This window comes from Fonsecaea erecta, assembly GCF_001651985.1.
Source record: "Fonsecaea erecta strain CBS 125763 chromosome Unknown Scaff13, whole genome shotgun sequence".
Taxonomy (NCBI): Eukaryota; Fungi; Ascomycota; class Eurotiomycetes; order Chaetothyriales; family Herpotrichiellaceae; genus Fonsecaea; species Fonsecaea erecta.
This window is the reverse complement of record NW_017387256.1, coordinates 22,942-36,238: the sequence shown is the minus strand read 5'-3', so window position 1 is coordinate 36,238 and position 13,297 is coordinate 22,942. Positions and strand designations below refer to the sequence as shown.

Genomic DNA, 13,297 nt, shown 5'->3' with positions numbered 1-13,297 from the left:
TGTTATGGAGAATGACTGTGTATTCGGAGAAGTTTCTGAGAGCGGAAAAAGGGCTTTCTGACCTGTCGGAGTGCGCAGGAATGGTACTTTATACTTCGCATCTCTAAAGGTTGGATAAGTGGCTGGGAGCATAAACATCATTGATTCTATATTCGCATGGTGTAACAGGATTGAGGAACTGGACAGACCCAGATGCACCATCAGTGGGGTAGATCGTTGTGGTGAAGACTCGGTGACCGAGGCTAAAAAGTCGTGATTTGGTCAGTGCGAGGTTGAACACAGCATCTTAAAAGGCTCCAAAAAGCGCGAGTAGTGCGATCTCGCCCTCCTGCCAGGTTTTTGTGTCAGTTGAAGTGGGAAGGGCGAATAATAAAGCAGGCTGCCTACATGATTTCCTCCCCCTTCCATGTTCGGATCAAAGATCCAGGCAATCAGTCAGTCTTCATCGGCGACTCATCGATGGGGCGGCGACAACGGGAGGGACGGCAGTGGACACCATCGTGAGGCGCGTACCGTGGAGATTGGCATCGACGTGATGCTTGGTCTTATTTTTTCTATCATTATCCTGCTCTAAAGTTGCCCCGGATTCCATATCATAACCATCAATATCGCGCCCTTGTAGGCCCCTTTAATGCGGCGAGATAGAGTTTCAGAGGAAATCTTCTCCGCAGGAGGGCACAGCCAGTTGTTAGCTATTGCAGCTATGCCTCAGTCAGCAACAAGCCAACCAATTCCAGCACCGGTTGGAGTTGTTCATCAGCCACATGCTGCGGCTGCCACGACTGCCAGTGCTTCTCTTCCCGCTGCAGCCGACTTACAGCCAGCACCGCTGCATCCAACGTTATCCCAACCTGTTCACAGTCAGTCTCAGGTCGTCGCTCCCTCACCTGTGCATCCCGCCGCCTTACCGAGATTCGGGCCCCGTGCTCCCAAGACTGAGGAGCAACGCCTCGAAGAAGGTCGCCTGCCCCTCGTCATGGAGCACGAAGAGTTGCCCATGCACCGACCGAGCGGCGGCTCATCCTCTGGCTCTGATGAAGACGCCATTCCGTCCTCTGCCTATGCGTATCCTACTACTTCTTACGACAACCCTGAAGGCCCTGTAACCTACACTCCTACGTCCTCCATCTCGACGTATACTCCTTCGACGGGGTTCTCATCCGGACTATCGTCCTGGGGCTCCTATGGACCAAGACCAAGAGGTGGAAGTGGGGGACCTCAGAACATGGACCGATCTTTCTCGGAAAGTGCTCAGAGCGCGGTCTCGGATCTGCGAGGCGTGAGGCCTGGCGCTCCTCTCCGGACACCTTCAAACACCTATGCACCTCCACGAAAGCCACCTCAATTTCTGTCGCTCAATTCTAAGAGAATGCATTCGTCAAACATCATGCGGAGCACGAGGAGGGACCCGAATGCGCAATACAAGGCGCAGGAGAAGGCTTATGTTCAGCGAGTGCGGCAACAGCCGCAAGATTGGCTTGATAATGATCCTCGAACACCCAGCATTGGGTACAGCACAGATGACGAGACCGACGACGAATCACCGTCAGGCGAACACGCATTCGACGACCCGTACGATCCGGAAACACTAATGTTCCTGGGCAACGAGGAGAATCTCCAGCCGACAGAGGAGGAACTGCAGAATTCTGAGAACAGAGAGCGTCTCGAATGGCATTCGATGCTGGCTTCTGTGCTCAAAGGCGATGTGGTCAAGCAGGAGAAGCAGAGGCTGATCGGCACAACCGAGCAAAAGAGCAAGGCGGAACTTGGTGCTGAGATCTGGCTGGGTGCAAGAGCAAAATATTATGGCCGACCGCTGCAGATGCAGAAGAAGCTCATAGAAGAAGGCCGCGCCCATATCGGCCCCGTCATCGAACAAATTATCGCCTTTGAAATCAAGGGCGAGACGGTTGTGGGCAAGTCGCCGCTAGAACAAGTCGAGGAGGCAGTTGCAAATATCGAGAAATGTGAATGGCTGTATCCCTCAAGGAGGGAGCTCGAGGCCGCGCAGAGTCGGGCTGCCTCTGATGCTTTCAAACAGAGTTGCGACGCCATCATCTCCTGGCACAATATCACACAGTCCATCAACACCGAACTGGCTGTCCTTCAGGCGTGGGTCGGAAATTCTGAGTTGGATTTCACCAGACAAAAACGACGGTCGAGTAACGATGGCGATCTCTCAGACGAATCCTCATTCATCGACAGGATTTTAAAAGAGGATGGCTTGAAGTCGCTTCAAGGTGACAAGAGCATGTTCCTCGCGATCAGCGAGGTGATCACGAAGGCCAAGAGCACCTTGATTGAGAACGCGGAGGCATTTGCCGCCCGTCATCTTCCTCCTTACATCGAAGAACTTTTGACTCTGATCAACTTCCCTTCTAGATTAATCCAGGAAATTATCCGAATGCGGTTATCCTATGCGAAGAAAATGAAGGAGTCTGCTCAGCAGTCCGTGATGATCATTGACCAGATGATTGCACAGTTTCAGATTCTGATGCGGCTCGCATGCCTCATCAAGCAAGAATACCTCACAATGGCGCACCCTGAACCAGGATGGGATTTGCCTCCTTGTATCGACGAAAATTTCGACAAGGTCATTGTGGACGCCCTCAAGTTTTACTTTAAGATGCTGAACTGGAAATTGGGCGCGAACAAGAACACATTTCGCGAGGCTGAGATTCTCGAACAAGAATGGGGGTTTTCCAACGAGATAGGACGTCAACTCGAAGGTGGCGACATTGAGGTCGCGGAGCAATTCAGTTCCCTTACGGCCAAGTCGCTGCTTCGCCTCACTGCATCCTTCGAGCGAGAGCTGCGAAATAAACCGGACGAGAGTCCACAGGAGATGGAGAAACGATACAAAGCAATTCTGGATTCTGTCCGTGTTCGCCAACGGAAACTGTTCAGGTTCTCACGTATCTTGCGACAAAGGTTCGAGAACGCCACGGAGTTCAATGTGGGGATGGGTGCAGAGCAGCTACAGGTCTTTGCCGAAGCTCTCGTTTTGTCTGGACACTTCCTCGTGGAACCGAGCACAAACAGTCCTAAAGGTATTCACTTTGTCGCTTCGGCGTCGCTCTGGAACAGGCCGAAGGAGATCCAGTCGATGCTTGGCACATCGTTTCATGAGGATGATGCGGCAGAAGATCCCTCAAATCCTTACATTCTGATTATCAGACCAGAGGATGACATGACTTGGGAAGGACCGAGGATGGAGCTCGATGCCCTGGAATTACCTACTGATGTGAGACTTGGGAGGCTTCGTCTAGTGGCTGACGGATCATCCCTTCGCCTTCAAGGTGCTCGGATGGAATTTGCCAATGCCATTGGCAGAGAATTGGATGTGGTCATCGAACAGCGAGCCAACTTGTCTCGGGTGAACCTTGAGCTTGGGAAAATAAAGAAGACGACTTTCAAACTGTCCAATACCATCATGGAAAGTGTAGAAGTCATTCGGTCGCAGAACGGCGGGATCGCCAGTCCAGAGTTGGTACAATCTTGTTTCGCCTTTGCAACTGAATTTGGGAAACGATCACTGACATACATGGACGCCAATCGGCGCATGATGAACAATATGAAGCTTACTCGACTTGCTCTGGACTGGATCAGCTTTATTTGCGACGATTGCGACGCGGCTGACCGAAGGACCTTCAAGTGGGCAGTAGTTGCATTGGAGTTTGCGATGGCGATGACGCGGGGCAGGAATATTCTGGATATCACGGACGAGGACTACAAACGCATCAGGATCAAGGTGGCCGGCTGCATGTCTGTGTTGATCTCTCACTTCGACATTATGGGTGCGAGATCGACCTTGGCCGCACAGCAAGAGAAATCACGCATGGAAGCATTGACGGGCATGAACAAGCGCCTGGACTACAACAAGCTGCGCAACGATGAGGATTGTCGGAATGAGATGTGCCAGCAGAGACTGGCCGAGCTTAACGCCATCGACCTGGTTCGCGAGGAACGTGGCACAAAGACCACTCTTGGACGGGTATTGGAGGGCTCGAACGAAGCTGACCGGTCGCTCACATTCCTCTCCTCGTCGGCAACCAACATTACCATGAGATGGCAACAAGGTCAATTCGTCGGCGGTGGCACTTTCGGCTCGGTATATGCAGCCCTCAATCTCGATACAGGAACACTGATGGCAGTCAAAGAAATTCGCCTGCAAGACCCACAGCTGATTCCAACCATTGTCAAGCAGATTGGAGACGAAATGGGTGTCTTGGCCGTTCTTGATCATCCCAACATTGTCTCCTACTACGGTATTGAAGTCCATCGCGACAAAGTATACATTTTCATGGAATATTGCTCCGGTGGTTCGGTGGCGGGCCTTCTCGAGCATGGACGAATTGAGGATGAAACAGTTATCATGGTTTACGCACTCCAGATGCTGGAAGGACTGGCTTATTTGCACTCGGCACATATTGTGCACCGGGACATCAAGCCAGAGAATGTCCTTCTGGATCACAATGGTGTCATCAAGTATGTCGATTTTGGTGCTGCGAAGATCATCGCGCGCCAGGGACAAACGATGATGGCTCCAGAGGCACCACAGCGCGCCAACGGCGATCCTGGCCAGCTTCCACGGCAGCCACAGAAGACAATGACGGGAACACCGATGTACATGTCCCCTGAAGTTATTCGCGGAGATGGACCCGCAACCTCGCGCTTTTCGGGCGCCGCCGATATCTGGTCCCTGGGATGTGTGATTTTGGAAATGGCAACTGGGCGTCGCCCTTGGTCAACGTTGGATAATGAATGGGCGATCATGTACAACATTGCTCAGGGTAATCCGCCGCAGTTGCCCACCGAAGACCAACTGAGTCCGATGGGAATTGACTTCTTGAAGAAGTGCTTCGAGCGCGATCCTGCAAAGAGAAGCTCGGCCGCTGAACTGCTGCAGCACCCTTGGATCGTGGAGATTCGGCGGATGGTGGTGGATGACCCGGACGCCCAGACGCCCAGGAGCGAGAGTAGCGGAGGCGTGTCGCTCCCAAGCCGGCAGAACTCGACAGCGTCGTCGTGAGGATAATGATCTCGACAGCATCAAAAAGATTGTAAAAGTTTATTAATATAACAAGGACCCTGTATTGCCGACCAAGTTTCACTTGTGTCACTATGAATTTTTGGCTTATTGTTCTCCGGCTTACGTGATAGACCGTACTTCGTGTTTTTCTCGTATAATATTGAGCCGATTCATTCGCGCAGAGGGGCAGGTTCCTGCAGCAGGGTAAATGCAAATTGGCATGTCACCTGGCGTTAAAAGGTACTCCACGGCCTAAACAGGGAACCCTGACGTTGACGTTTCCGGTCTCATCGGCTTTCCTGGAAAGCAAGGACTCCATCTGGTCTTAGGGTTATGCCTGGCTTCCTGTCGATGCGTTCCGAGTCTTCCATCCTCTATTCGCTTTTGCACTGGTGAGCGGATACTCGGTATAGTTTTGCAGACCACTTCTCCATTCACTCTTTTTAATTTATTCTTTGTCTGGGCTACTCAATCTGAGTTCCAGTCTCACTATGCACGCCCGCTGCTTCCGTAATGGCCAGTGTTGACATTTCCATCAATGCCCCGTCGGATCCCTTCTCTGACCAAGAAGTAATTCAAGACGAACGCGAGACGGTCGCAGAGTCCACGCTGAGCGTCGGTCGAAACGCCACCCTGACTCTCGGCACTGACGCGGTCATCGTGCTAGGTTCGTCGTCTCTGGTCACGGGGACTTTTCTGACAGCGTTGCAGATGAAGGTCTTCTCTCAAGCGAGGGATTTGATTGCTTCGGGCTCTTTTCTCAAAGTAGGTCTCGAGTACGGTGACTCGAATATCTTCTTTGACTAACTTCGGGCATCAGGAACCACCAATACGCGATCCATTCCCTACTTTAACGTCCTCTGGGCAGAGATAGTAAAGAGCGAACTCACCATTCATTACGCCAAACCGACCTCCAAGTCAGCTAATTCCCCTGTCCGCGTTGCATACATCAATTACACCCTTGAGAATTCTACGGCGATATTGGAGAAGGCCGAAAGATGGGTTGAGCATCTGCTGCGTCGAGCGTACGGTCAAGCTCAACGAAATAAAAGGATCAAAGTTCTGATAAACCCATTCGGAGGGAAGGGGAATGCGGTGAAACAATACAGCAAAGAGATCGAACCTATATTTGCGGCGGCGCGGTGTGAAGTCGACGCTGAGCAAACAACCCATCGTGGCCACGCGGCCGAGATTGCTCAAAATTTGGACATTAACGCATTTGACGCCATAGCAAGCGTATCGGGAGACGGACTGCCTCATGAATGTATCAACGGCCTTGCGAGGAAACCGAATGCGGCCGAGGCCCTTAGAAAAGTGGCAGTCGTCCAACTCCCCTGCGGCAGTGGAAATGGCATGGCGTGGAATCTCACCGGGACGGGCGAATGCAGCACGGCTGCTTTGTGCGTTGTCAAAGGTGTACGGACCCCTCTGGATCTAGTCAGCATCACACAGGGAAATACCCGAACGCTCTCGTTCCTGTCGCAGTCGCTCGGTATAGTGGCAGAAAGTGACCTAGGAACAGAGAATCTTCGATGGATGGGCGACGCCAGGTTCTATTTTGGATTTCTCGTCCGGCTCCTAGGCAAAACGCTTTACCCTTGCGACATCGCCGTGAAGACGGAGATTGATGATAAGCAAGAGATCAAGAAGCACTACGCCCAGTACATGGCAAAAAGGGCGACTCAAGCCCCAATCTCTTATTCTGATCTGGACGGGCCGTTGGATATGTCAAAAAGTCTTGGGCTCCCACCCCTCCAGTATGGTACAATCAACGATCCTCTCCCTACCGACGCTGGCTGGACTCCTCTAACCTTCTACCCCAATCTGGGTAATTTTTACTGCGGCAACATGACCATGATGGCAGCAGATGCCCCTTTCTTCCCTGCATCTCTCCCATCGGACGGTTTGCTCGATCTTGTCACCATCGACGGCGACATACCGCGACGGAAAGCGATTGATCTCCTGCTTTCTGTCCCTAAAGGCACCTTTTTCGACAAGGATTGCGTGCGCGTCAGGAAGGTCAGTGCTCTTCGTGTGATTCCGAGGTACGGGACGATGGCGGACTCAGCAGCCCAGAACGACCACCAACGACATAAGCAGGGCCAGAAGGCCGGCCAAAAACACACGAGCAAGAAAGAAGCTCCAGATGCTGGTCATTTCTCCGTTGATGGAGAGAAAATGCCATTTGAGCCATTTCAGATTGAAGTCCACAGGGGATTGGGCACGGTCCTAAGTCGGCGCGTGGGAGTCTATGAAGCAATTGGGCCTAAAGGCTGGGAAGAAATCGGTGTCGCAACCCCTGGCGCTGCAAATCAGAGGTCTAAATCGAGGTGATCTAGAACGACGGATGTGGTATCAGCATGACATAACGTTTCCACATCTGCTGGTCCAAAGCAGGCGTCGAAGGTGGGTGAGGTAAAGAAGAACCCGGATCATCATCTGGCTAATCCACCTTCCTAAGACCATGACCCCAATATCATCGCAGCCTGGTTGCATTGTCGCTATTGGTTTGCTGTTCCTTCTGCGATGGGTCATTGAGACGTAACGAAACAACATCAAAACAGCCGGCGGGCGCTCAGGGCGAAAGAATAATGGTACGGACATAAAGAGATACCCCTATACGCAACTCTGCCGATTTTATTCTCTCGGACATTGAACAAACCAGTGGGATTGTATAATAGCCCTCCCTTTTTGGTAGACGAATAGACGTGGATTCCCAGATTGAATTGCAGAATTGCTTCCGCGGTCTTGATTGAGTTTATAGACGTCAGACATTGAGATTTTCTCTATACCAAGCCCATGGAGAGGGTTGCCCTTTGGGTCCTCTCCATGTCCAATCTACCATGAGCGCAAAAATACATATTCAAACACTCAAGCAGTACAAGAACCCAGTGGTGGTTTCACAATTTGCTCCTCAAATCCTTTCTCTCATCCTTCTTGAATAGTGTCTTGGAGTCCGGGTACGGATCAAACACTATGTTATTAAGTGGGTTCAACTCGCTTGCTCTGTGGAACATGTCCTCGTAAACGTTTCCATCGTACCTTCCCAGAGATGAGTCAAGCTGCCAGTCAGGGAACTTCCACGCGTCGACCAATCGAACAGCATGTGGGCGAATCTCCTCGAGCAATTTCATCACCGTCTTGGTGCGTGCCAACGTGATCTGGCGCACTGTCACAGCGGCGGAAGAATAGAATTCTGATGCTTCGCGTTCGAGCGTATGCAGAGCATAAAGACGGAACAACTTATGCAACAGAGCCACCGTATTAGCGTCCAACTCCTTTTTGGTTCCTGGGTCGCGCAGCGCGTCATGGAAGTTCTTGACGATCATATATTGGGCATGTGCCGTAGACAGGCGCCAGAAGTCCACAAGCAAGGAGTTCCAGGACTGCTTGTCCTCATCGCGGTGGCGGAGAGCTTCAAATGTCAAGAATGATACACGCCAGGCGAATGCCGCGACCAGGTCTTCGTCGTTGCCAATCACGTCGAATGCACAGCCAATGTCGCGGCGGCTGATGAAATCAATCAGGATCCGCGTAGTATCGTTCTTCGCCGCCTTTCCCTGGAGGACACTTCGAGCAGATTTCAAGAGGTACCGAGAAACCTGCTGCGTGAGCATGTAGTTGTCGCCTTCCCAAGTCACTGTGGGCAGGTAATCAGCATACCAGGTACCGATTCCAGAGAAGGACGAGTAACCGTGGCCGCCGCAGGCACGGCGGCAGACTTCCAGACCTTCTGCGGCGGTGGTAGAGCCAAAGGCTTTCAACGCACAACTCGTCGAGTGCAAGTCGGCTAGCAGATCGGTGCCTGGATTGAGCTCTTCGGGTCCTGGCCCCCGAGTCGAGTCGGACAATTTTCCAGCATCGCCAGCGCTCATGCGTTTCTGATTCTCCTGGTAAAGTCTGATCATACTCTTTCCCGTAAAGTGTAGGGCGTAAGTTGCTGCGAGCAATGGAAGCAGTCGGATCTGGACCATGGTGTAGTTGAGCACTTGGTTTTCACCAGGCTCATGGATGTCCCGATCTTGAAACTGTCGTCGTACAGCACAATAACGAGTAGCAATCGTGACGCCTCTGGCGAGAGTGGAGCCCGCCTGCAGGACGATAGTACTTCGAACGAAGGTAAGGGTGCCATAGACAAGAGAAGGATTTGACGGTCGAACATATTTGTTGGTGTTGGATCGACACTGGAGAAGCGAGCCAGCATGTTGATGTGAGGAATTTTGACGTTCTTGAATAGTAGGAAACCATTGTCCATCGTGTTGTATCCAAATTTAGGGCCAATGTCGCCAACATGGACGCCTGGCAGGGGCTCGTGGGTCTTCATGTCTCTGACTTGAACAACAAAAGGATGAGGCCCGTAGGGTTTACCGTCGATGAAGAGTTGGGCCATAACCACGGCATGGTTGGCCGTTCTTCCGAGTGACCCAATCCACCATTTCGAGGCCGTGAGGTACGGGGAGTTGATTGTAAAGGTCTTGTCGCTAGAGTTCCAGGTAGCAGTGGTTTCCAACCCTCTCACGTTCGAACCGTGACCCAGTTCAGTCTGGGCATAACAGCCAATGATCTTGTATGCCTCCGCCTTCTCAAGGAAGAGCTTGTGCTGTTCGGGAGTACCTTGCTCGCGGAGGGTGACGAGGAACATGCTCGAATGTAGACCGTAAGGCGTAGGCTCGCTGATGAGGTCGCTAGCGGTCTGGTACTCATCTCTTGTCCAGTTGTGTTTGACCTGCAGCTGCTGCAGTCTCTTTCCCCTGGCCAACGCAGCTTCTATCCTGCTGATTCTTCCTCGAAAGTAGTTTTGTGATTTGTCGAAGACAGGATCAGATTGCAGTATCTTGAGTATTCGTCCATTTCTCTCGAGTATTTCTCGCGTAAACATGAAGTCGGCGAGCTGATCGACATTGAGATTGGACTTCGCTCTCTCTTGCGAGAGCAGCTCAGAACCTTGAGGGCCAGAGGGTTTCAGGGCCTTGACCCATTCTGGATTGTTAGGCATGTTGAGGCAACTTCGGAGGAACCGGAAAGCAGTCAAAGGCGTAAAGAATAGCAGAATTCTGTCTCGGTATCGATTTAAGGGCTCAGCGGAAGGAGAGTGTTGATATTTAAGCTGCTCAGTACCATGGATCAGTCAATGTTCGACTCGCAGTCCGAAATTGTCGTAATTAATTCGGAACGGTTCACCAGGTATGGAAGGTCACGCACGTCCGCTGCTCACATGCCTCGGTTCATTCGACTCTGCCTCTTACTCCTTTCAGGATTAGTGAGCTCTCCTCGATGGCGCCAATCTCGAACTTCGTGCGTAACGCCAGTCTCCGGCGTATGGTTCGGCAATCCGTCTCCAGTCTCAGGTCTCACGGAAGTACGACCGAAATTACCGAGAGCCCGCCCTTCTCTTGAATGTTCATGGATATTATATTGAGTTGGTTCGCCACCTCCGCGATCGGGCGCACTCGGATTCTAGACACCTCATTTGCTGTAGAGAGCTTCAAGAAAATTTCATGGACGAAAACCATCTATTACAAGCTCACTCCATCAAAATCCATTGAAAATCCTGCCTCGGCCGACGAGACATACCATACCCCGAGACAAGCCTCGATCGCCTGTCGGGTATTGATTCAGTGACTCGGTCGCCGTCAAAGACCTTAGCTCACTGGCTTTATTTCTGCCGAACAACGACCGCATCGAGCAGTTGAGTGTGCTCAGTGCGTCGCTGTAAAGTTTGGATTCATTATCCAGTGGTTTCCCAGCCAATTTTATTATTTAGCGACGCTATGGGACTGATTGATCATTCGATAGGTTGAGAGACTCAGGTGTACAGGTAAGTAGGTCACTAGCTACTTTGGTCCTGTGGCCAAAAATCTGCAAAAGAGCACAAGAAGCCCCTACCTGAGACTCCTTGTCACTTTTCTAGTGGTCGGTCGAGAGTTGTCCTGGCAGAGGAAATGATGATGTCTCAGGGCACTCAGCATACTGGTATTACCTTGTGATATGAGACTGAGACGGTCCTGCCCCTCGGCTTCGAAGACAGTTCGCGTGACCTCTTGATGCAACTCGCGGTAGAATGAAGGATCTGGGCCGGAAGAGATCGAGTGAACACTCCAACCCCTTACAATTAGCATCTCTACAGTTGACCACTATGATTACAGCTGTCAACCCTCGTATGCGCTGTCACCAAGGGAGGGGGGTGTGGTTATGCCCTGTTGATCCACATGCTACAACTAATAGCAGACGTCTGAGTGATGAACATTCTGCATTTCATAATGACGACAGAGGTGCTTGTACGACCGTCACCTTGTTACACTGGTTTCAATCTCGCATTGGACTCGCACCAACATGCCGCAAGAGTGTCCCGTATACCTCATATTGTGGAATCCGATGGGTACGGCCTCTGAATCAAGCAAGCTGACGTGCATTAAAGGGTAGCACTGCCCACCGGTTAGAGGAGGTTTTGCTCTCTATTGAGACATTCTCTAATGATTCTCTCGAAGGTGCTGGTGGTTGATCTTAGTAGATCAATACCTTTGGTCATGATCAGTAAGATATAAGGACTCGCGGTCGGAAAAGACAGCAAAAACTCTCCGAAAGATAAATAGATATGGATGGATTAAAAATACCAGCGGATGCGACACGAAACAAGAATGCCTATCTCGAGGTGGGAAGTCGTGATTGGGATGGATCATCAGCCTGACGAACGTTACCAGTCCACCCCTGGATGCATAAATATTGGTTCAACAAGCAGACCGGCGTCAATATCAACTTTGTCAAGCGGCAGATCACTGTGCATTGATATGCGAGAAATACGAACTTTCCATAACTCTGTCTTAACTTCCAAATCCCTCAAGGTAGCTATGAAGAGCAGCAACATCTGCTTGAAAATGCTCAGTCAACTGACCTCTAATCAATGTCTCGCAAATCAATTCAAGGATGTGTCTCCAACGCTTTCATCCTGGCCACAGCAGAGGTATTCGGTAATAAAATTCCTCTTCCCACGCGACCAGCGCCATGGTCTACGCCACCCTGGCGCAGTTCTTACCATATCGTTACTTATTATTCTTGCTTCCTGGGACGGAAGGACCACCAGAACGGGCTGTTCGAAAGATTGAGCTCTGCCTTCTCGATATGCCTCTCGAATTTCTGGCATATATAGATTGCGTCAGGAAAACAGGGTGCAGGTCGTCCTCTATTAGATAAATATTGTATAACCTGCATTTGCGCCTCGAGACCCGGCTGAAACATGGCCAAATGCATGAGCTCAACCTATAACGAAGCGCTCAAGCTGGGCTTCGGCCGGAGGATACACTGCTGCGTCATAGAAGCCACCATTGTGCCATTCTGATCCCATAGCCTCGATTCTGCATAATTCCGTGCAGCACCAGCAGTTCGTGTCATGCGCTCTCGCAGATGCCAGCGTGTTATGTCGACATCGTTCACAAATACTCTCAATGCAAAGTCTAGTGTTGAGGCAGCACCAGCATCATGCATTCCTTTGTGGTCGTGAATCAGTGGCATAAAAGATGGCCCGGCATCCATCATGAATGCTAAGGCGGCGAGGTGTTCGGATGTCGTGGATAGAGGTTGCGATGCTCGAAACCAATCCCCAGAGGTTTTGGACGTGATGGGAAGGTGGTCCTGTGTTGTTTGGATGTGTTTTGCAGCTCCACCGAGAGTCTGGCCCCAAACCCCCTCTGGGCAAAACCGATTTTCGAAGAATGAAAGCAAGATGGAGGTAGCAGTGCGGTATGAACGGGCGTCTTCATCGGTTACGAGGCCTCTTGCCAGAAGCTCTTCCGCCATCTTTTCAACGGGTGGACATTGACTGACGTCGCTATATCGACCTTCTGGAGGCGCAGAGTACTCCATCATCGTTGGCTCACTGATGTGGAAGTCGGTCTGCAGTGTCATGCAGAGTCGAGGTTCCCCATCCGGAAGGCTTTGCCATACATCAACACGCCGTGTTGCAAATGTCCTTGTATCTCGCAACCGCTGTACTCGACATATCAGCCTTTGATCTGTCCTTGCTGGACCAAGAAAATGCCCGAGGACTGAATAGAGATTATAGCCAGGCTTCACAGTTCGAAATGCAGCGTGCACACCAATGCCTATTGAACAACCCCCGTACGCAATCGGTCGTTGATTGGCTCCCCTTGCAGGAGGAAATAGTGAGCAGAACTCGTCTGGACCAGTCTGCTCGACACCAATCTGCTCGCTGAGAGTGCTCGCCATATTTATGAGTACAGCGTCCTCTATTCGTTTAAGCCAAAGAAA

General features: G+C 51.3%; 4 protein-coding genes across 4 annotated transcripts; 2 read left to right on the top strand and 2 right to left on the bottom strand.

Moving 5' to 3' along the window:
• Window positions 1-703: 703 nt before the first annotated feature.
• On the top strand, window positions 704-5,032 carry AYL99_10939 (hypothetical protein; the record flags this gene model as incomplete). Its single annotated transcript, XM_018842445.1, has 1 exon — window positions 704-5,032. One exon carries the CDS (start codon window positions 704-706, stop codon window positions 5,030-5,032), a length of 4,329 nt encoding a protein of 1,442 aa, XP_018687858.1.
• Window positions 5,033-5,545: 513 nt separating this feature from the next.
• AYL99_10938 (hypothetical protein) lies at window positions 5,546-7,366 on the top strand (the record flags this gene model as incomplete). The annotated part of the gene is made up of 3 exons (XM_018842444.1): window positions 5,546-5,699; window positions 5,744-5,797; window positions 5,853-7,366. The coding sequence occupies 3 exons, from the start codon at window positions 5,546-5,548 to the stop codon at window positions 7,364-7,366; spliced, it is 1,722 nt and encodes a 573-aa protein (XP_018687857.1).
• A 566-nt stretch (window positions 7,367-7,932) lies between these two features.
• AYL99_10937 (hypothetical protein) lies at window positions 7,933-10,028 on the bottom strand (the record flags this gene model as incomplete). The annotated part of the gene is made up of 2 exons (XM_018842443.1): window positions 7,933-9,139; window positions 9,193-10,028. The coding sequence occupies 2 exons, from the start codon at window positions 10,026-10,028 to the stop codon at window positions 7,933-7,935; spliced, it is 2,043 nt and encodes a 680-aa protein (XP_018687856.1).
• Window positions 10,029-12,289: 2,261 nt separating this feature from the next.
• Window positions 12,290-12,826, bottom strand: AYL99_10936 (acyl-CoA thioesterase II; the record flags this gene model as incomplete). The annotated part of the gene is made up of 1 exon (XM_018842442.1): window positions 12,290-12,826. The coding sequence occupies one exon, from the start codon at window positions 12,824-12,826 to the stop codon at window positions 12,290-12,292; it is 537 nt and encodes a 178-aa protein (XP_018687855.1).
• Between the last annotated feature and the right edge of the window lie 471 nt (window positions 12,827-13,297).